Here is a 24,104-nt window from a genome sequence, read left to right on the forward strand (position 1 = left end):
TCAGAAGAAGCAGGCGACATCAGGCGAAGTATAGACGCCGCATGAGTCGTCATCGTCGAGGCGAGGCGAGACCGGAGCCAAGGACGAGCCGTGGCGATCTGCTCGCCAGCCAATGGCCAGATTATCCTTTTTCCTCGAGAGCCTGATATCTGGGTTTACGCGAGAATTGCTGAAGGAAGGGCAGGCCAAGCCATCCACTGCCAGGCAGCCCATTTCCGGATCCTGGAAGTTGTCTGCGCCGCACCTTTCGACGAGGCCCACGAGCAACCCCCACGCCCTCGCTTACCTGCGTCATCATCAACTCCTAAAGTAAGATCGGAGACGACACTCCCACTCAACGACCCCCCCTTTGATTTTCCCCTTTGTTTCCCATCAGCGCACACCAGTTCTTTTTCAAGAAGAAAGACATTACTTTCGTAGCGCCATGTGATTTTGTGAAAATAATTCTGTCTCCTATATTTTAAAAAGATTACGCGGGAGAGACTAAAAATTGCCAAAAATGTTACTTGTGTTGTGTAATTGATTGAAAATTGAACTTTCATTATTTTTTCTTCGATAAGTTGTTTTTTGTTGCTTTCTTTATGATCACATATTTCATTGATGCAGATATTTTGTTAATAGATTTAAGTCCCCTCACTAACCATTTCATGAATAAATCTTGCTTGCTAAGTTATTAATGTGTTTTGGGATTTAAAATTCGAGAACGGGGGTTTCCTGGTTCCCTATCAACCGCTTCATTATTCGTATGTACCCGCTTATTCTTACGTACATCGCCCAGCCTTGAGGTATCGTGCTCTAGCTTCCGACTGTCGCGTATTCGGCTCGCAACGCACGGCCCGAAGCCGACTGTCACAATATGTAGGCCATTGTTGAGCTATGAATTTCATGACTTCGCAAAGTAATTGAATGGCTGCATCCCTGCGTTCTGAAAATTTTCCCCAGGTCCTATGTAGGACCATGTGCCACAATACTTACAGGTCATATTGACATGAGATAGGGGATATGTCTTTTTAGCCTATCACATGAAAATTTCACATCTTATGGATGGGCCCAGTGATGTAGCTAGGGATTTCGTTTGGGGGTCCAAAACCAGGGGGAAAAGTTTTGAAAAACAAGGTACTGAGGAGAGGGTTTAGAACTAATTTTAACTATTTTCATAATCGAAAAAACTTGATATTTCAAAGAAATATTTTATTAATTCATGATGTTTCAATCATTTCTCTTTTATGATGATCTAAGTAATTGTTTTTATATTTCTGGGGATCCGAACCCTCCCCCTCGCTACGCCACCCGATGAGCCTGTATTGGTCAGTCTGTCTTCCACAGTTTGCAGTTAAATAAAATATCAATCGGGTATTTTTCATCAGAGCTGTGGTCTTTGGAGAATTACCCTCCTTATCCTCAGGAAAAGTTATTGCTACACCCCTGTGATTGAATCGCTTTCCGATCCTCATATATCGCCTCTATAAAATCGATGGCACTTCTGCTGATAGCCTCATCGAGGGGTGCCTAATGAGGCGCCATCAAAGTTAATCCATGTTTTATTGGTATTGGTGTTAGAAAATTTCCACAGTCGTCATCTTACAGCCTTGTTTTCGCCTCCGGCGCATTTCTTATTCATATTCACTCACTTTGGTAGCATCTGACGTGCACCTAGCAAAGGACAATTTCGTTTACCGACAGACACTATCGGATGTTGAGGGTGCCGCGCGCTTGTTTCCGAAGAGACAGCTGTCTATGCTTAGACAGAGTTAATCGACCATCATCATGCGAATGCATCATGAGCTTCTCTTCAGTGAAATAACCGACGGATGAAGAATGAAGATGATTTCAGCATCCCAGCCTTGTCATCCATCAACGCCAGCAAGGTGTATGCGGCCCTGAGGACTCCGAAGAGATCATGATTTATTATGTGCAATAGGGTTAGCAAATATCAATGTTTGTAGACTCGCAAGTGGCCCTTCAGATGCTTCAGCCAGGGGCGGATACCTATGGGGGGCACAGGGGGCGCGCGCCCCCCCTTGCGGGGCCACCTGAATTGCCTAACATTGCAGAACCACAATTGTAACTTGTTATATCATAAGATAGCATTATCTTGCATATGTGTGAAAAGCTTAAATGGAACTTTATCAAACTTAGCATGCGGCTTATTTTTCATTACGATAAAAGTAAAGGTAGCTCAAGAAATATTTTTTTCTGTATCCGCTCCGAGACTAAGGTTTGGTTATTCACCTTAACCCTATGTTTATAGAAATGTTTTCATTAAAGAAGTGAAGTCACACGGCTTGACCTGGTCTTGGGTTCCTTCGTTCCTCAATCTGGCCGACCTGCCCTCGCGGGCTGTGCCTTACTGATACGGACGGGTCGGCCATCTTGGCCGGCTTTGCATATACAGCAGGTTTTGTATAGCAGGCGCGCGCCCAAGAGCGCTAGTCACTTCACGGATTGAGATATGGCCGGGGGACCCCAGGATCAGCAGCAGCATTCGAATAGCAAACCTTAGCTTCTAATCTTTTCGGTGAGGGAGGTGATTTCACTGTCGTCAACCTCGATTGGAAATTTTGTGGAACTAATTTTGTCACATGCTGCTTTACGATGAACCGCAGGCTAAATAATGAAATCAAACATTCTTAAAATGACCTTCACGCAATCACTGGAAGTAAATAGTTTTTCCTTCTACATTTTCCGGATTTGTTTTTCAATTCTTGATTCTGCCCGCGTCATACCCCCTTCATTATTATAACGTCGTTTTTTTGGAATGAAACTCTTGCCTATATTTTCCCACTTAAAGACAAAATTGACTGTCAGGTCTAAAATATAAAGTCATTGAAAGGCCTGTCAAGTAATGATAAGCACCAAGGAATCAAACATATGCTCTTCAGGCCCTGACATCATTTTATTCTGGGAATTGCCTTATCGTTTGCCCTCTTTCATTCTAATCGACGACGTATGCATCGCTATGTTTGTATCGGAAATAAAATGGCAGAGCAACATGATGCATTGGGATTTTAATATTCAGTCAAAATTATCTGTTATTGAAAACCTTTTCAATGCTGAGCCGGACTGTGTTCATATACTGATGGAAACCTCACAATACCATCTCTGAGATCTCTAAGCACCGTAAAAACGACTTCAATGTCACCCTGATGCCACCTCTCTCTTTTTCGTCTGTATTTCCTCTCCAGTTTGAGGGACGCTTTTTTCCTCTCGCAGCCATTAATTATCTCCTGATCAAATTATTCCACCAGAGGCAGGTAATTTGTTTTTGCTCTCAATCGTCCTCCGTACATCAAATTAGCAATTTCTTCCCACTAGATAGAAAGATATAATTTCCTATGTAGCATTTCCGGACATTATATTTATATATTATGATGCTTTTGGCTTGAAGATTATGTTCTTAAATTATATTCCCAGGAAATTCCCTTGAACGTAAACTAAACCAAGCTGTCTTTTCTAACCAACTGATCTAACACAAGTCGTCCATCTGAGAACTCACCATTTATACGAATCTACGCTACGATTGCGCTTTATTCCGATTTTATGAGAGATAAATGCAGTACGTAGGATTTTTATTTTTTAACTTTTGCCATTAACTCAATACAAGGAAACTTAAGTTAAAATAATAATAATTATATTTTCCAAACTCCATAAGGGTGACTGTTATCAACAAAATTTTTAAACTTATTCAGCGTATCCTTCATATTTTGCTGCAAATTAAAAATATGTATGTGGATTACCTTGACCTCTGTTCATTATGTTTCTGAGGGCATTAAAAAAATTCGCTAGCACATGCACAATTCATGAATCTGGGGGTAGGAAAAAATTGCTGTCTTTTGGTCTGGGACTCGGGAAGAGAACTTTCGCTAAAAAATATACGCGTGCATTTTTTAGCGAAATGTACATTATGACCTCGGGTTATCGTTGTCTCTTTCTTGCTGATAAATGAGACCAGTGGCGCGGCGAGGGGGGTTTTGGGGGTTAAAACCCCCCCAGAGCTCAGAGAAATTTTTAAGTTTAATCCATTTTACTTAATTTGATCAGTAGAATAGTGTTAGGATTAATCAAATATCACTCAGAGCCGTAAAACTCGCCATTTTGAACCATTAGTCCTAAAATTTTTCTGAAGGAGGGCCCACGCAACTCCTGCTTACCCTGACGGGTATGCAATACCCCCATACACCTAGGTATTGGTTGCGCCTAAAACCCCCTAACCTTAATTTTTAGCTGCGCCCATGATGCAAACGTACGGATAGAGACCCCGATCGGGAAACCAATGGATCAGATGCGGATGAAACCATCGGGTGTGGATGTAGACTTTTAACTTTCTCCTTTTCCGCTGGGCCCGTGCTCTTTGACCGCCAGCCCTGCGTTATACACGTCTGTCATCGTCGGCTCTTGACGACGGAAGTACACCTCTTGTATCTTGTGAGCCAACCGTCCTGAGTTTTCCATATTTTGGCCCGTTCATTTCTCTGGTGACTGGAGCGTGGGACAGGATATATACTCTTGGAAATGACTGTAAATAGCAAAGTTACCACTACATTCACGGAATTCCAAGCTTTTTTCCGAGAATTTCTATGTGCCTACCCTTTCTTTCCGTTTAAACTTAGGGTTTAAAATCCGAATCTGACTGTGCATGCGCTGTCGTATCATTCAACCATGGAGTCGATGAAAGCAAGGCTAAACCCGCTTAGCTCTGCTTAGACCTCTGAGCTGTTCGTTATAAAAATGGCCTAAGGAAGAATGCGAGGTAAAGGCGTACCCAGGATCATAACTAGGGGGGAGAAGCCATGGTCTAGGGGAGGCAAGCCATGGCCTAGGGGGGGGGGGGCAAGCCATGGGATTTATGAGATTATTTCCTTGAAAAATTAGTTTTATTTTAGTTACATATCTTAGACTAATATGTATCATTTTTCGTGGGTTTAAAGAAAAATTGTTGAATACTTTCGTTTCAATTCAGTTCTGATTTTGCTCAAAGACATTTGCGATTTTTGTTTCTAGGCGGGGGGCATCTGCCCCCCTGCCCCTTGCTCGGTACACCCATGATGCGAGGCATCAATGCCAAATTCTATGCACGGTGTGACTCTCAGCGCCGGAAACGTTGGGCCCACCCAAGAATTGAAGCGGCTACATAGCCAAAAGGTTTTCATTCAACATGGAAGTTTCAAATCAATGGCTTGTTGACATTAGATTTCTAATTTTTCCAATTCATTGTTTATACGTTTCGAATTAACACCAATGGAAATCTAATGAAGTTTTTACAAGATGTTGAAATAGGCTGGCAACTGCAGATCTATCATAAATTTTCTGTTATGTGATATTTGGGTTCTGAATTCACTTCTATCCATGAGCAAAATTCCCCTGTGCGATACTGCGTCGTCTGTTAATGCAAAAAGTGCTTTTTAAATCTAATTGAAATACTTTTTGACACTTTGAATCTAATCTTTACGATTTCATTTTATTGGTCGTAAATGTGTAGTAAATTGTGATGGGACGCGTAGCCCTCACGAGGACATGATATCCAATGCAGATTCAAATCACGATCAGATGACTTGGACAAATGTTGGAGCCGTAGGTGTGTAGACGTGTTGTCGAATGCCGGCAGCTCGAAGGAAATGGTTCTGTTTGGATTACGTAACGGGTTTTTAAGAGCATTAATTCCTATGACGGTTCTTCTTGCCATCATATTCCCAGCAGAAGTTATGGCCGCATTGTTTATTTACCCGTAGGTATGCAAAACAATTGTAAGAAATATTGACGCCTCCGTCTTAGAAGTTCCCTTTGGAATTCTGTAGAGATACAGAGTTGTAATCATATTTAGTATTTTGCCATTCTTATTATTGTTTTCTAACTATTTATTATACACTACTAGACAGGTACAGTTATACGCTTTGGTGTAGTAATTAATTTAAATAATTTATATGAAAGTGCATGCTGAAATGTTGATATGAAATTGATATAAAGTCTCTTCTATTCCAAGAAAACTCTAAAATATAGCGAAATATCACATGGATTAGATTTTTTTGTTAAGGAACATCACAAAATACTGGTTTAGGTGCTTAACTTTTTCAATGGATGTTATTACATCTTTGATCGATATAATTGCCATAGGTACATTCTTATTCTCTGACAGCAATTACGACGCGTCACATGCAGCCGCAGGCATCGACAGCCATGTTTGGTAGTGTCTTTGTGGTAATGGTTTGTTTGTTGTCCATGTATAGCAGTTGGATCGGCGAAAGACGCGTTGCTGTGCAGCAAGGTACTAGCTCCTGCTTCTTATTGCTTCCTTGGTGATTCAACAGCCTCTGTAATGAAAAGGGCATTATTACCATCAGATCACATCGGAAAGGGAGGGGGTGGGTGAAAGGAAGGTGACATGGTAACATGACTACCCATATGAAGGTAACGATGAGAATTTTGGACGCTGGAAAGGATTTTGTTGGCACATAAGCAATCGATTCGATTTTTATGTTAGTTAATACTACAGAAATTTTCGTATTTTTAGCCTGCTCTGCGGGCATATGGGCCTCGTGTGATAGTCACTCCCTACTCACTAATTCTAGCTGCTCGCAAATGCAACTTTTCTGTATGTTTATGATGGGAGTGACATCGGCTTAGTAATTTTCCGAACAACGTTGATTCGCCCAACCGATTTCAATACTTACCATGTCACTATCAAGAGTACCACTCAGCTGGGTGATTGGAAGTTGTGTGGAAAATTACTAAGTAGTTCATTAATCATGAGAAGGTAAGCTTTTCTGGAAAATTTCAATCTTATCAGGATAAGTGATTACAACAGACACCATTTTCTATATAGAATCCACAAAATGATCACGAACCTGATAAGTACTAGGTGGAAAGGTTGAATTATTTTGAATGTGACCAACCTCGTTATGAGTGACTTCCCACATAGCCTAGCTCAGGGCCGGATTTACCCAAAGTTTCAAAGAATATAGGCACCTCTCCATTGAGCGCCCCTCATCACTTTGAGCCCCCCCTCCCTCCCAGATTTTTATGATGAGGCATAGCCACTCGCATGAGGTAAGGTAGGAAAAAAAGAATAAACACATATTTGTTTAACAGCATAAGTTTATATTAATTATATTATAATTAATTATAATATAATTAATATGTAATCAATTACATTATAAGAAATTCATTAAGTTTCCAGACATGATTAAAGGTCCATCATACACGCTCCACAGATCTAAATAAATAATAATTCAGCAGCGAAAGTACATGACATAAAGGAAACCAGAGAAATTTTTTTCTTGATAATCATACAAAACTCAACTGAATAATCATCATGATGTTTTATGACAAAATACGAAGATAAAGACCGAGATAACACATGTTGTTAATTACTGATGCTAGAGATATGAAGCTATATCGCATTTGGAATGATATCACTTTCAGAAACTTCGGCAAATATCCGCTTCCGTCTCACACCTTTAGAATTTGTTTTCGAGAACATTTTGCATTTCAGCCAAAATTAGGTGCCACAGTTTCACAATGCTATTTCTACAACTGTGTGAATTTTGCCTACAAAAAATTTAAAAAGGTAGACCATACATTTTGTGGCGATACATTGAAAAAAAGCATTGGAAAAAATTTTCATGCGGTGTGAGATGTAAGCGGAGATATTACTTAACGCAAACCATAATTTCCTTATATCTATTACTTGCGCGTGTAGAGACAAATTTTCACCCCCAGGAACTTTTTTTCTCGAAGAGTATTTAAAAGTACACCCATATACAACGCAATGGGTCACCATTATTCTTTTAAAAAGCGCCAAAAGCAGTAAAAGTAGCCTCTCTAATACACGGGTGCTATTGGCACACGAGTAGCGGTCGGGGAAGGCAAGATGGCTATATGCGCAAAATTTTTCTGACGGCCGGCTTCAGCGCCACCATAGAGCATGCTCTATGAGCGCCACCGTGAGGAAAACATGGCACTGCCAATCTAGTGTATATATATCTGTGGTCGCACCAATGCGCATCGTTTCTGCGCAGAAAATTGGCAGAAATCATTCATCGTGAAAAGGGGTCAAGGGGATGAATTAGTAAAAAAAACTCCAAGAAATGTGCCCCGTCTCGCTGGCTTTCATACGCGATGGCGTTGGAAATATGCGGAGACTCATCAGAACTTTGCCGGAATGGCTGAAAGCAGTCATATATACGGTAATTTAAAGGAATAGATTTTTCGATCACCCTCCCAATGTACTGCTCGCTAAAATAGCTGATGAGCGGGAAGAAGTGAGACGGGATGGGTGGAAAAAATATTAAAGGCACGCAAGAACATGCGTATGGCGACCAATCTGAGATTTTTTTAATTGCCAGATGTTAATTTCGACGTCGAGAACAGGACCCGCTGTTGATAAATTGGGGAGGGACCACGGTATCTCCGGTTATATCTGACCTTACCGCTGCTGAAATTAAAAAAATCATTTGAGCAACGTTCAACTTTGAAGTTAAATATTCCTTGTATTTTCCATGCGGTGGAAAGATTCGTGAAAGAGGTCAGCCAAAATTTGCTGACAGCAGCGAATGGCTCTAGCATAAGAAAAAAAGAAAATATTGTAAATCAGAGCGAAAATGCCGACCTTCGAAATCAAGTCTCAGTTCATACTGTTATATTGTAGGGTGAGTATGTTTGAAATTAATGCGCATGAATTAAATAATAAATAAATTGGAAATTACTTTCATATGATAATAGAAATCGTTCGTGAAGACGAGCGTATTTTATTTTCAACCAATTGCTACTGCAACATTGGCATTTGATTTTTTTCAGAAAATATTTCAACCTGGTAAAGGCAATGCTTTCCTAAATTTTATTTACCAATGGACGGGTGAGTGGGGCAGCTCAAACTGAAGGTACATCCGCGTGGTGATCTCTGGTAGGTATTTATGCATTCTTTCGCTTATTATAGAGACAAAATTGTAAAAATAGGCGAAATACAGCACGATGAGGGTTTTTTTTCTCTTATTCGGTATTGATAACGGTACCTTTTTTAACATCCATCTCAAATATGTAATTCCTGAGTTATTGTTCCTTCACTGACGATGCTGAAACACCAAATATTAATTAGACTGACAACGAAAGACGAACTACGCGTGAATTTTGGTACGTTCATGCCGTGGAAGGGATTAGAGGCGAGCGGGGAGGGGACGCTCTTCCACCCGCCGCGCCGTGCTGCGTGCGCCTAGCAGTGTGTTTTCTTCTTCGTGTGCGCGCACTCAAAGTTGGCATCGTGTTGCTTAGCAGTGGCAGATACGTTCTAGCGCTCAAAATGTTTGATCTAAAGCGTGGTAACTCGGCAAAATATTTTGGGAATTACGTTAAAATATTAAATTATTCGATTTATGACCCTCCCCCCTTAAATGGCCGAAGAGCAAAGGTCAGGGGTTCACCTAGAGGTCTCAAAATGTTTAGGCCTTACGGAGAATCTGGGTAGGCAAGGAGAGAGGCAAGGCTGTCCACTATCGCCGTTGCTTTTTACATTACGTTTACGCTGAGGAAATAGTTCGAGAGGCGTGGTATGAATTGGAAGCTCGAGTAAAAGTGGGGGGAATGATGTTTGAATCAATGAGGTTCGCGGATAATCAGGCGTTAATTATCCAGTCAGAGAGCCAGGGGCTGCAGGCTCTTGTAGATACGTTAGAAAAGCGCTGCGAGGAGTATGGCATGAAGATAAATAATAAGAAGACATAGGTTATACGGTTATGCAAAGCATCGGGAGCTAGGAAACTCATGGTAAAAGTTGGTGGGGAGACCTTGAGCAGATAAGTCAATTCAAGTATTTGGGCAGCGCAATAGAGCAAAACGGATACAGCAGTAAGGACATCAGGAAGACAATTGCGTCAGCACAGGAAACGTTTATGAACAGGAAGGAGCTCATGAGAGGATCATTATGTAAGAGTTTAAAGAAAAGGCTAGCGAAGGGTTTGATTTGGACTGTAGCACTCAACGGTGCAGAAACTTGGATACCAAGGAAGGAGGACGAGAGAAGATTGGAGGCATTCAAGATGTGGGTATGGAGAAGAATGGAGGAGGTAAAATGGACGGAGAGGAGGAGAAACGACTAAGGGCTGGACATGGTGGGTTAGGAGAGGCAGCTTTTAGATGAAATACGGAGGGGACAGAAGGTATGGATAACAGGAGTATTAACTAGCTGGGAGGGGATGTTGAAAACGGTGTTTAAGGGTAGAATGTTAGGTAAACGAGGGAAGGGAAGGAAGAGAATAGGATTTTTAGATATAGATTGAAAGGGAGTGGGCCTTACAGTGAATTGAAGAAGGCAGTGTGTATAGTTGCTGTGACATCAGTATGTTTACAAGATGTAACGTATTCAATAGTTGAATGAAGGCTTTCTTGATAACTCTTTTCCTTTTTTACGTCAATATATCTGAACTTGGCGTGATTTTCTGTCGTCCGCGTATCGGAGGTGGATACCTTGAAGCAGTTGGTATTTGAAACAGAAAAAAATGAAAGAAAGTCTTTTAATGTCATTTTAAAAGTTATCGGAACACTATACTTTTAATTCGCCTCATGCTATTTAGAACTACTCCCCTAGATTGAGCTGAAGTGCGGCTCGCAAGTTGCCCCCATAACCTTAGCCATACAATGCTGACTCAGTTTCGCTGCGAATGCTTATTGCGTTTCTGCGGAAAGATAATAATATTTGTTGGAACTGGGAGCGAACGACGCGTGTCGCCCTTTGTGGTCACTCACTGCTAGCGAGAGGCGTCGCTGACCGTTGGTGCATGCGTGATCAAGTGGAATTTTTGAAAGCAGCACGGTAAGCGACATTGGTCCGCGAAGATGCGCCATTGCCTAGCCATCTACATTCTCAACTTTTGCCTTTGACTCTCCACGCAATAGTCATGCTTTCATGCTATGTTTACACGCAATTGAGTCATGTATGGTGAAATACTGATGCATCTGGAGTATTTTGATTTGAATTCATTGTATAATCTATTACTTTCCCAATGTGTGTCGATCCATTTGAAGTCCCCTTGCATTAGATGTGAATAAGAGCGGATCAATCCGGATGAATGGAATCGCAGTTGGGGAAATCTGCTGCTTGGATGCTAATGACTGCGCACTCTGCTCTGCTGTTTCTTTCTCGGCCTCGAAATATTTACCGTTATAAATGCTTGCTGTGAAACGATTCTCATTTTAAATTTTAATTCAAAACTATCCGAAATCCGTGGTATCTGAGTGCTGAAGGTCAGGCACGTGAGCTTTCTTACGGCACACAGTGGTCCGAAATAGGAAAAAGCCGGACAAAAGTCCAAAATGGCTTTTTTGAGATAGAGACTTACAACTTGGCGTAGGTAAATACTCATATATGATTGGAAATTGGAAATTTTTATTCCATTTTACATAAGCTTGATCCGTTTCTAAGATACAGCAGCTCAAATATGACCAATTTTGCAAAAACGCGCGCGATCTCGTTTTTCCCCGAAAATCTTTTATCTTAAGCTGGTGGTGTTGCGGTGATATGATTTTTATGGCATTAAAAAATACAAAATTCCTTCGACTAGATTTTGTGACTGTATTTCCATGATTTTTGAAGATTTTTGTTCACATTTCCATGGTTTTACAGCAAGAAATGGCGTACCCATTTTCCGCGTGGAATTTGAAATAAAGTATACATTATCTTTCGTTAACGAAATATGTAACTCGGGAAATTTACATCGCAGTATGAACTAGAGGTTTCCTAAGAATACTACGAAGAAATCTTGGAAAAAGGTTTGCGACCAAGGAAATGAGAGCGATTTTTCCATCGCGCGCCAAGTCTGAGGTACGCGACGCGGGAGCCTGAGGCTCGATCACTACGGTCGATTTATCAAGTTTTTTTGAGAATTAATTCTTAAAAATCGTAATTTTATGCATGGAAAATAGTCAGTATTGATCTTAAATACTACCATCAGGATAATCGATCGATCGACTTGACCATTAAATGCATTACTCTAGTGAATATGGTAAGGGTTAGATTTTTGTCCGAACCATTCTACGGGTAAGAAGTATACTTCGGATATTGAAATATTGTTAAGAAATTATGTCGACATGCGAAAGAGGAAGAGAGAGGAATAGACAGTTTCTTGGAATGTCAACAACCTTTGCTCTTTGTCCTTACCCTTCCTTTTCAATCCTCGTCGAGGAGGGTCGCGCGGAAAGGAACGTTTTATTACGTCGCACAGCCTTGGACGATATTTGGATTCTTTCACAAGGGTTTTCCTTTCCCCGGAAGAAATGCGCATCATCTTGCAATTTTATTTCAATATCGTTGAAAGAGTGCCTTATTGATTGTCCCATTATCGTGTCTTGCTGTGGTAAAATGTAAAATTTCGTGTTATTAAGTGATTTGCTCAGCGTTTCATTGAGTTACGATTATTTATTCCCGTTGTAGAGTAGCAAAGTAATTTTCTAGGTTGAACTTTTACAAAGCGAGTTTATTATGATTCCCATTTCATAGGTAAGCGTGTTTTTGGTAGCACTTCAATCACAGCCTTATATAAATGATTGATTTTTATTGTTTTATCGCCTCTCATAAATCATGAAAACTGATTTTTCCGTGAGTGAAGTCCTCTCGGGATTTCCACCGGTTGATTTGATTTATAGGCACCAACGTTTCAATGAACGCCTCGTTCATCGTCCTCAGGGTGAATAATAAATTTTTACTGATTAAAGAATGTTTATAAGTAACTATAAACAAATTGCAACAATTAAGTTACCCCTGATCGGCCGGAAAAATCTGAATTTTTATGAAACGGTGGGGTTCTATGATTTTTAATTTTCTTTAAAATGGGATTCCACGCATTGCTAATTTTGTATCCAGTGTCCCTATTGAAATTATTTTTATTAAGCCTAATTTCAATGGCCTCCTTAGCGAGCCTGTCCCAGAAGTTGTTGGAACGGCAGATTAATTTGGCGCTATCCCATTTAATTTGGTGATCCCTATTAATGCTATGTTCAGCCACAGCAGACTTATCAGGCTGTCCAAGTCTGAAATGCCTCCGATGCTCCTTAATCCTGGTGGCTATCGTTCTACCAGTCTCCCCCACGTAGATTTGGCCACATTCACAGGAAATCTGGTAGACGCCAGGTGTCATTAGGCCAACGGGGTCTTTTGCCTTCACTAATTGGTCCCTCAGTTTACTAATAGGTTTATGTATTGTCTCTATATTGTATCTTTTGAGAATGTTCGAGATCTTAGTAGATACTGTCGACATATATGGCAGAACAGCCCTGGCTACAGGCTTAGACTCTTCTTTCCCACCCGACAAATTTTCGTTAAAAGTTCTTTTCATGGCCAAAGTGATCTGTCGGTCACTGTATCCATTTTGCCGGAATGTTCTCTTCAAATATCTCATCTCATCTGGAAGACTTTCCGTGTCCGCGATGGCTTTGGCACGATGTACTAAGGTAGAAAGTACCGCCGCTCTGTGAGAAGGGTGGTGATGGCTGCGAGCATTCAGATACAGATCCGTGTGCGTCGGCTTGCGATACACACTATGTCCCAGGCAACCATTACTCTTCCGGTGGATCAAGATATCGAGGAAAGGAATCTTGCCGTTAATTTCTTTTTCCATAATAAACTGAATGTTTTTATGTTGGTTATTCATATGTTCTAAAAACTTCATTTAAGCCTCAGACCCATGAGGCCAAACTAGGAAGGTATCATCCACATATCGGAAAAAATACCTTGGGCGTAGCGGAGCTGTGGAGAGTGCCTTTTCTTCAAAATGTTCCATATAAAAATTTGCAATGGCTGGAGATAGAGGGGATCCCATAGGAACTCCGTCCGTCTGCTCGAAAAATTCCTGGTCATATTTGAAATAAGTTGACGTCAGTACGTGATGGAATAGTTTCACCGTGTTGTCATCAAAAATATTCTGCAGCAACTCAATGGTGTCAACGAGTGGCACTCGAGTAAAAAGGGACACAACATCCAAGCTGACCAAAATGTCCGTATCTTTCACTTTAATATCATCCAGGATATTCACAAACTCGGCCGAGTTTTTGACATGGTGTTCACCAAGCCCAACATACGGAGAAAGGAGCCATGTTAAATATTTAGCCAAGTTATAGGTGGGCGAAGCGATAGAACTCACTATCGGTCTTAACGGCACTCCTTTTTTATGGATTTTGGGCAGTCCATAAAGCCTAGGGGGAGCCGGAGCATCAGGTTGTAGATTCTTTGCTTCTTCAGGTGCTAAACCGGACTTCTTGATGAGGGAAATCGTCTTTCTTGTTACCGCTTCTGTGGGGTCTCTATGCAGTTTCCGGTAAGCCTGGTCTTCTAGAATATCACGTATTTTATTACGATAATCTTCGGTTTTTAAGATTACGGTGGCGTTCCCCTTGTCTGCTGGCAAGATAGTAACCTCCTCGTTCCCACGAAGGGCTCTGATGGCAGATCGTTCCTCTCTGGATATATTAGGTTTTGGTAGGACGGCCCGACTTAAAACATAGGAAACTTCGACCCTCACTTCTTCGGCCAAATCATCCGGAAGTTTACGAACAGCATTTTCTATTCCACCTACATAATCTAAATATGGGATGGTCTTGGGTGCTGGAGCAAAGTTAAGTCCCTTGGACAATGCCGTAAAAGTTGCCTCGTTAAAACTTTCATTTGTCAAATTAATAACAACACGTTTTGGGTCCAATGGAGGAGCGACAGGCTTAGACTTTGGAAGGCGATCGTACTTACTCTTCTGTCTTATTTTCTCCTTTTCCAATAAAATTTCTCCCATGGCAGTAGTGACTCGGTCAATAAATTCCCGGTCCAGAGGAGAGAGAACCGATACAATTCGAAGATGTAGTGCCATAAGTTTCTTTGCGTTGCAGTCCAAAAGTCTTCGCTTATCGTGGATTCGTTCACGGACCAAAGCCAAGCTGGTTCTTCTTAGAATGCGGCTTACTGCTGGTGACTTAGTGGACGCACGAACCATGGCGAATTTAGGTATAGTTTCTTCATCGCGACATCTCAAAAGGAAAGCAAGAGAACTAAGAAGTCTTGCCTTTTCCTTTCGCAGTTTCTCCAACAGGCGTATGTTGCGGTGTATTTCCTCCCCGTAGAGGAATGTAAAATATGATGAGATTCTTTCCCGGCGTATTAATTGAGTGAAGTCCTCTCGGGATTTCCACCGGTTGATTTGATTTATAGGCACAAACGTTTCAATGAACGCCTCGTTCATCGTCCTCAGGGTGAATAATAAATTTTTACTGATTAAAGAATGTTTATAAGTAACTATAAACAAATTGCAACAATTAAGTTACCCCTGATCGGCCGGAAAAATCTGAATTTTTATGAAACGGTGGGGTTCTATGATTTTTAATTTTCTTTAAAATGGGATTCCACGCATTGCTAATTTTGTATCCAGTGTCCCTATTGAAATTATTTTTACGCTTACCTATGAAATGGGAATCATAATAAACTCGCTTTGTAAAAGTTCAACCTAGAAAATTACTTTGCTACTCTACAACGGGAATAAATAATCGTAACTCAATGAAACGCTGAGCAAATCACTTAATAACACGAAATTTTACATTTTACCACAGCAAGACACGATAATGGGACAATCAATAAGGCACTCTTTCAACGATATTGAAATAAAATTGCAAGATGATGCGCATTTCTTCCGGGGAAAGGAAAACCCTTGTGAAAGAATCCAAATATCGTCCAAGGCTGTGCGACGTAATAAAACGTTCCTTTCCGCGCGACCCTCCTCGACGAGGATTGAAAAGGAAGGGTAAGGACAAAGAGCAAAGGTTGTTGACATTCCAAGAAACTGTCTATTCCTCTCTCTTCCTCTTTCGCATGTCGACATAATTTCTTAACAATATTTCAATATCCGAAGTATACTTCTTACCCGTAGAATGGTTCGGACAAAAATCTAACCCTTACCATATTCACTAGAGTAATGCATTTAATGGTCAAGTCGATCGATCGATTATCCTGATGGTAGTATTTAAGATCAATACTGACTATTTTCCATGCATAAAATTACGATTTTTAAGAATTAATTCTCAAAAAAACTTGATAAATCGACCGTAGTGATCGAGCCTCAGGCTCCCGCGTCGCGTACCTCAGACTTGGCGCGCGATGGAAAAATCGCTCTCATTTCCTTGGTCGCAAACCTTTTTCCAAGATTTCTTCGTAGTATTCTTAGGAAACCTCTAGTTCATACTGCGATGTAAATTTCCCGAGTTACATATTTCGTTAACGAAAGATAATGTATACTTTATTTCAAATTCCACGCGGAAAATGGGTACGCCATTTCTTGCTGTAAAACCATGGAAATGTGAACAAAAATCTTCAAAAATCATGGAAATACAGTCACAAAATCTAGTCGAAGGAATTTTGTATTTTTTAATGCCATAAAAATCATATCACCGCAACACCACCAGCTTAAGATAAAAGATTTTCGGGGAAAAACGAGATCGCGCGCGTTTTTGCAAAATTGGTCATATTTGAGCTGCTGTATCTTAGAAACGGATCAAGCTTATGTAAAATGGAATAAAAATTTCCAATTTCCAATCATATATGAGTATTTACCTACGCCAAGTTGTAAGTCTCTATCTCAAAAAAGCCATTTTGGACTTTTGTCCGGCTTTTTCCTATTTCGGACCACTGTGTGCCGTAAGAAAGCTCACGTGCCTGACCTTCAGCACTCAGATACCACGGATTTCGGATAGTTTTGAATTAAAATTTAAAATGAGAATCGTTTCACAGCAAGCATTTATAACGGTAAATATTTCGAGGCCGAGAAAGAAACAGCAGAGCAGAGTGCGCAGTCATTAGCATCCAAGCAGCAGATTTCCCCAACTGCGATTCCATTCATCCGGATTGATCCGCTCTTATTCACATCTAATGCAAGGGGACTTCAAATGGATCGACACACATTGGGAAAGTAATAGATTATACAATGAATTCAAATCAAAATACTCCAGATGCATCAGTATTTCACCATACATGACTCAATTGCGTGTAAACATAGCATGAAAGCATGACTATTGCGTGGAGAGTCAAAGGCAAAAGTTGAGAATGTAGATGGCTAGGCAATGGCGCTAGGCAAAATCATACATGAGTATTTACGCCAAGTTTTAAGTCTCTATCTAAAAAAAGCCACTTTGGACTTTTGTCCGGCTTTTTCTGATTTTTTGACCACTGTGCGACGTGATGAAGATCTCGTAAGACTAAACTTTATATATGGTGCCGTACCATCCGCAATATCAGTAGCATTTTGTATCTTGTGAAACCATTACGGTGGCTGTTTATTTTTAACTTTCCTCTCGTGGAATATAATATATGAAGCTTGGGCCAACTTCTATATTGTCATTCCTGTTGTGAGTGCTTTCTCCAAAAATGGTCGACCTGTTAATCATTGTTCGCGTTTGGCCAATACTCTCTGTGAGTGTGTCGCGCTGACCGGTCACTGCAAGAATACTGGTCTTATATACCTGGTGTATAAAGTCACAGCATGTTGACTGACCGGTGAGAAACCATGGACGGTTCAAAAGAAAAATTGCTCCGGTTTGTCTCTCTTAAACGCTTTGCATTAGGCCGTCAGTGTGGAGCGGGTGCAGTACCTGCATGATGGTGGTGTAGTGGGAGCCGCTGGCGGTGAGTGCCGCGGCGCTGGAACACGACCCTCTGCAGAAGTAAGCGTTGTAGCCGGGCGGCTGCAGGATCCACTCGCTCCAGCCGATGTCCGCGAACGAAACGTATAGGCTCTCGCGACAGCATTCCGTAAGTCCAGGCACACAGTCCACGTTCCTCTTGGGTCGTTGATACTACCGGAAATAGGACAGGTCCATTCATTGTAAAGACTTTGGGCTGTAGTACAGTGGTGAAAGAACTACTAATGCACTCAAAACAAGTTCCAAATTGAGAAAGAAATATTTTAAATATAGGTACTTAGCGCTTGGGATTAATCAGCGTGAAATTAACGCTGGAGAAATAGGGAATACAAAAGTGCACATCTTTAATCCATGCTTTAAACTGATATCCTCCGAAATTAATGATGTTCTCCAAAATCTTACCGCACTGTCAGAGTTGGTGCTCATTACGAGGAATGGCCTGTTCTCGGGCAGCAAAGAGATTGGTGTCTTCGAGGTCCCGCAGGTTTTGCAAGCTACGTGGATGGTGTGGGGAAGCTCCGAATATTCGAGCCATTGCTTGACTGCCCAAAGTAAATTTATCTTCACCCAGCCCTCTGGAAGATTAAAGTGGAAATCATGAAATTAATACTTATGAACATTGTTGCTCTTATATCCGTCCTCATTATACGTGCCTGCTCAACTTCCAACTGTGGCATCAGGACGGAAGTTGCGCTCGCTACGTTCTTGCCAGGAATTTTTAATATTTTTTTCACGCATAATTAGTCGTTAACACGGTTTCAGGCCCTAGATTCGCCTTCTGTGTTTTCTGAACGGAATGCGTTAAACGGGTTTACGAACGCTTACCTCGAATCCACGCCACGCCGGAAGTCACACGTTTAGAAAGTTTGTTTTTGCGTTTTTCATCATGACGTAAGACAGGGTTCTTCAACCTTTTTTAATACAAGGGCTAAATACCGATTTCACATCGCCACAATGCTCAACGTCACTTTGCCACCACAATAAAATAAAAAAACATAATTTCAAAGTGCAATAATCTTTATTATTTCTTAAGTTCAATCAATCAATGCAATTTTCGACATTTTTTATTTTAGACGAGTGAGTCGACAAATATTTTATGTTGTGTGGCGCGAAAAAATATTTTATTTAGACTTTAGGAGCCGCTAGGGACCGTTTTACATGTTTTGGCAACGCAATTTATTGTTAGATTGTTTGTAAGCGAAAATATATTATCCTCCCCGACATTAACGGAAAATTGCTGATCTGTAAGAAATTATTTTACCTTCTCAATTATTTGGCACTCATTAAAAATGGCAATGAACGAAATGAGACGGCTAGAGCTAGTCTAGTGTGATCTTCTGTGAGCGACTTTGGTATAGACACCGGACTCGAGTACCGTGAACGCTAATCATATTGAAAATTTATTTTCCATTGCAATCTATTTGTTGAAGCTGAACGTACTTACCCTTGATCGAAGTGTTGTGGGTGACGAGGAGCTTCGACTTGGCCACCTTCGCCTCCCATTGCGCCGACACGACCAACGTATGGTTCTGGCTGCGCCGATCGCCCTCCTTGTACACCCACAGCTGCGCGGACGTCACGTCCTCGGCGGTGAGCTCCGCGGGGAAGCGCAGCGTGAGGCAGAGAGCGTCAGGACGCGGCGCGGCACCATGGCACGGCCCGCTCCCTGCAACACCCATCAGATACCCCGTGAAGATGCCTCTCATCTGAAGCCATGCCAGCACATGCATCTATTGCTTATTTCACCACGCCTCTGCGTTTCGAGTAGTACCTATGCTAAGTCCGGCAATGTGATGTGCTACTTTGGATGAGTCTGAAGACGTCGACCAATCTCAATCACAATCACGATCCAGTAGTTTAATTTAAAATGATGAACTCCGGGGAATATATTCATTTAAGAGTGTTTACGCCGCAAAGTGAGCTGAAATCAAAACACGCTGCCGAAGTGTTTTTTTTGTCCACTATGCTGGCGATTTGTTTGTAGTCCACGAGCTGAATCCTTACCTGAAAATTCTCAAACACCACACGGAACATACCTGAAAAGTGTTGTTACATGATAGGTATTACTTTAGAACGTTAGCACTCATGTTTAAATTTAAAGTAAAAGTATCTCCTCGCAGTCAGGGCGGCAAATTCGGGCGAGAATTATGTTTGGCGGGGAGAGGGAGTACATGCAATGTGGCTTCTAAGGCGTAAATGGCGGGTTTGGGGCATGGAAAACCACACTGTGACGCACTTCCGCAAGATAAAAAATCTTTTATTGATAATATCTTATCATTATCAATAATATCTCACAAATTTAGTCTCCTTTTACTGACTTTAAATTTTTGCTCAGAAAGCAAAGCATCTTCCCTCTGTCAGCATAAAGCCTGTTGCATTTTACTTCACATATTTTTCCTGCAGAACTAAATGTCCTTCACTGAACACAGGGGATGGCAGTATGGCAAGAAACCTCTTCGCTAATACTTTCAGCCTCGGGTAGGAGATACAAGTCTTCCGGTATTTCCCAGGGAAGGAATTTGGTGGTGCATTCATCTCTGATAGATAAGCTTCCACTTCAGCTTCAACAGTGTTTGCTATGGTGACTTCGGGTACTTTTCCAAATGCATCACTGTATCTTAACCATATACCTGTCACAGGCTCCTTAGTCTGCATTTGCTCCTTCGCAATATAATAGGGATTTCCAAGTAGCACTTTTTGATCTCGATTCGAGTTGAAAATTACCTACGAGTATCGAGTCGAGTCGAGTATGATAATTTCTGAACCAGGCATTAATACAGCAATGCATACTACAATATATTCTACTCCAATTTTCTATGATGAATGTCTAGCGTAGTGTAAGAAGGAAAATATAATGAGGATCGTTGATGGTTATTGCCAGAAGTAGGAGATGAATGAAAACTAATATCTCTTCAACAGAACCATAGGGACAATTGAAATTAATTAACCCCAAGTAATATGTCGACCATATATATGTATCCAAACTAAAAGGGAGAGCCCTGAGTATAGTAATTTTCACAGCTATAATAAAGATTACATACTACGTCTATGAATCATGTAATATTTGGCCCTTTCAAATTCTCAAGCAGAAAAACCAATTATTCTATATGCTCAGCCAGCAGGATTTGACGTCTCCATGTTACAGTATTGCTGCTACCGAAAATTGCCTTTTGCTACACACTTGTGTGACTGAGCAAGTACTTTCCTACCAAAATTGCAAGATTTCGGAGACTGGAATTTTTATTGAAAATTATATCAACGATTTTTTTGTATCTTGAATCTTCATGGAATTCAAGAGGACGAAGCGAACGAACTATGGAACTAAACGTGACTACGTAGATTTCCGCGGTGTTCAGGTTCCAATTTCTCCATATTTCCGGTGCAACCGCGTCGGTTTGTTGGTGATGACAACAGTTTCGCTGGCACTGCTGCCAGCGTCTTCAGGTCGAAGATGATGCCGGTCCACGATTTTGGTCCTCCTTATATAGGGGGTCAGTCCCGCCAGTTGTGGCTGCCGCTCTCCTATTGGTCCGCCTAATGAGCCTCCTCCAATGAGCATCCAGATGGTAGCCGTCGTCTCTGTTAAAATTGTCCGTCCGGGCTATCTCAATGGATTCGCGGATGAGTCTGGGAAAATATCTGCCTTCTTTCACTATTATCTTGGCGTCGTCAAACTTAATGTCATGTCCCGGGGTCCAGGCGTGCTCCGATATGGCAGACAGTTGGAATTGCCTGTTTTTCGTAGCCCTTCGGTGCTCTTGCATCCGTATCTTGAGTGAACGGCAAGTCTCACCGATGTATTCTTTTCCACACGAGCAAGGGACCTTGTAAACACCTTCATGAAGGTCGTGCTGTAGTTTGTCTTTGGCTGTGGGCAGCAAGTCACCAATTTTTGTCGTACAGTTAAACCTGGTGGTGATGCCGTGCTTTTTCAGGGCCCTGGCAATCCTTTCGGTGGTCCCTGCGACGTAGGGAATGACGGCCCAAGCTCTTTCGTCTTCCGTTTTTTCACTTGAAAGTGGTTTTCTTTTAATGGTCCTTTTCAGGGCCGAATCCGGGTAGCCATTCTTTTTCAATGCTGCAATTAGATGTTTCTCTTCTTCTGCCAGCGACTCAGCATCCGAAACGCGGTGGGCCCGGTGAAAAAGTGTATTTATCAAGGATGCCTTTTGCACAGGATGGTGGTGCGAGGCATAGTCTAGATACCGGTCCGTTGGTTCCCCCACTTACCTCTTATCAAAGTATATCTCTCAATCATTGCAACAGTTTGTGGGAAAGACTGAGTCCCTTGTGAAGAATTCTGTCCATTTCATTGAAATCCTAAATAGCACCACCATTACTAAGAACGACCTCTTAGTCAGTTTTGACGTCGTTTCGCTGTTCACCCGTGTCCCCGTTAAAGACTCAGTAGATATTATCAAAGAACTCACAAAAGTTGGATTGCCTAAAGATTTCCCGTCATTAGTGCAATATTGTCTTGAGAATTCGTATTTTCTGTGGAACAATAATTACTACGAGCAGATAAAAGGCGCAGCAATGGGTTCGCCTTTGTCACCAGTGATAGCGAACCTGTATATGGAGCAATTTGAGAGAAAGGCACTGGCCTCTGCGAAGCACAAACCATCCCTTTGGATTCGATATGTGGATGATACCTTTATCATCTGGCCCCACGGCAAGGAAAATCTACAGGAATTCCTACTGCACCTGAATTCCCAACACAAGGATATACAATTCACCATGGAGTTAGAGAAAGACGGCCAGCTACCTTTTTTGGACGTATTGGTAAAGAGAAGGAGTGACGGTCACCTCGGGCACTCTGTATATCGGAAAGCCACGCATACGGACCGGTATCTAGACTATGCCTCGCACCACCATCCTGTGCAAAAGGCATCCTTGATAAATACACTTTTTCACCGGGCCCACCGCGTTTCGGATGCTGAGTCGCTGGCAGAAGAAGAGAAACATCTAATTGCAGCATTGAAAAAGAATGGCTACCCGGATTCGGCCCTGAAAAGGACCATTAAAAGAAAACCACTTTCAAGTGAAAAAACGGAAGACGAAAGAGCTTGGGCCGTCATTCCCTACGTCGCAGGGACCACCGAAAGGATTGCCAGGGCCCTGAAAAAGCACGGCATCACCACCAGGTTTAACTGTACGACAAAAATTGGTGACTTGCTGCCCACAGCCAAAGACAAACTACAGCACGACCTTCATGAAGGTGTTTACAAGGTCCCTTGCTCGTGTGGAAAAGAATACATCGGTGAGACTTGCCGTTCACTCAAGATACGGATGCAAGAGCACCGAAGGGCTACGAAAAACAGGCAATTCCAACTGTCTGCCATATCGGAGCACGCCTGGACCCCGGGACATGACATTAAGTTTGACGACGCCAAGATAATAGTGAAAGAAGGCAGATATTTTCCCAGACTCATCCGCGAATCCATTGAGATAGCCCGGACGGACAATTTTAACAGAGACGACGGCTACCATCTGGATGCTCATTGGAGGAGGCTCATTAGGCGGACCAATAGGAGAGCGGCAGCCACAACTGGCGGGACTGACCCCCTATATAAGGAGGACCAAAATCGTGGACCGGCATCATCTTCGACCTGAAGACGCTGGCAGCAGTGCCAGCGAAACTGTTGTCATCACCAACAAACCGACGCGGTTGCACCGGAAATATGGAACTAAACTTTAGTTTTTTAGAGCCAAAAAAATTCTATACTTCTCACGTCATTTAATCAACCTTAAATTCTCTTGCTTTTTTTAAGTTCAAGAAAGAAACTAAACGCTGAAAATGAATATCACATCGGACGGACGCAGTAATAAAAAAGGCTAAAAGAGCCTTGTGGTGTCAAAACTCCCCCTTCCGCGCGACTCACCTCGGCGAAGGTGGAAAGGGAAAAAGGGTATCGGTCGTTGCCTTTCACGAAAACAGTTCATTTTTCTCTCTCTTAAGCTTGCTGACTTAATCTCTTCACTTTACTTCAATACCCGAGCCATATTCCTTATGCGTAGGATGGTTCCGAAAAATATCCAATCCTTAGTATTTTCACTCGAGTAATGCGCTAAATGGTTCAGTCGATCTATACATAATCCTTTTTAACATCCTCAGTTAAGTGCTTTAAGTCAATGAAGACGATTATTCATGCTTTAAATGACGATTTTCAAGGCTAATGTTTTTAAGAACTTGAAAAATCGGCCTCAGTTACCAAGCCTCAGAGTTCCGCGGCGTGTAGCTCATCCTTGACGAGCGATTGAAAAATCGCTCTTATTTCCTTCGTCGCAAACTTTTTTTTCCAAGATATCTAATTAGTACTCTTTATAAATTTCTCTTTTATAATGTGATTCAAATTTTCCGAGTTATATTTTTCGTAAACGAAAGATAATGTCTACTTTATGTCAAATTTCACGTGAAAAACGGGTCGGCCATTTTGCGTTGTAAAAGC

General features: G+C 41.6%; 1 protein-coding gene across 1 annotated transcript in view; it reads right to left on the bottom strand.

The window, feature by feature from the left end:
• Nucleotides 1-6,050: 6,050 nt before the first annotated feature.
• Nucleotides 6,051-24,104, bottom strand: part of LOC124170757 (inhibin beta C chain) — a 131,849-nt gene continuing 113,795 nt past the window's right edge. Inside the window, exons 2-5 of the mRNA XM_046549696.1 lie at nucleotides 19,100-19,321; nucleotides 18,058-18,230; nucleotides 17,605-17,808; nucleotides 6,051-6,308 (exon numbers count right to left, since the gene is read on the bottom strand). Of these exons, the coding sequence (XP_046405652.1) occupies nucleotides 6,147-6,308; nucleotides 17,605-17,808; nucleotides 18,058-18,230; nucleotides 19,100-19,321 (761 nt within the window). The 3' untranslated portion in view covers nucleotides 6,051-6,146. The remainder of the gene's footprint in view (nucleotides 6,309-17,604; nucleotides 17,809-18,057; nucleotides 18,231-19,099; nucleotides 19,322-24,104) is intronic.

The sequence above is a fragment of the Ischnura elegans genome, chromosome X (genome assembly GCF_921293095.1).
Source record: "Ischnura elegans chromosome X, ioIscEleg1.1, whole genome shotgun sequence".
NCBI classification, from domain to species: domain Eukaryota; kingdom Metazoa; phylum Arthropoda; class Insecta; order Odonata; family Coenagrionidae; genus Ischnura; species Ischnura elegans.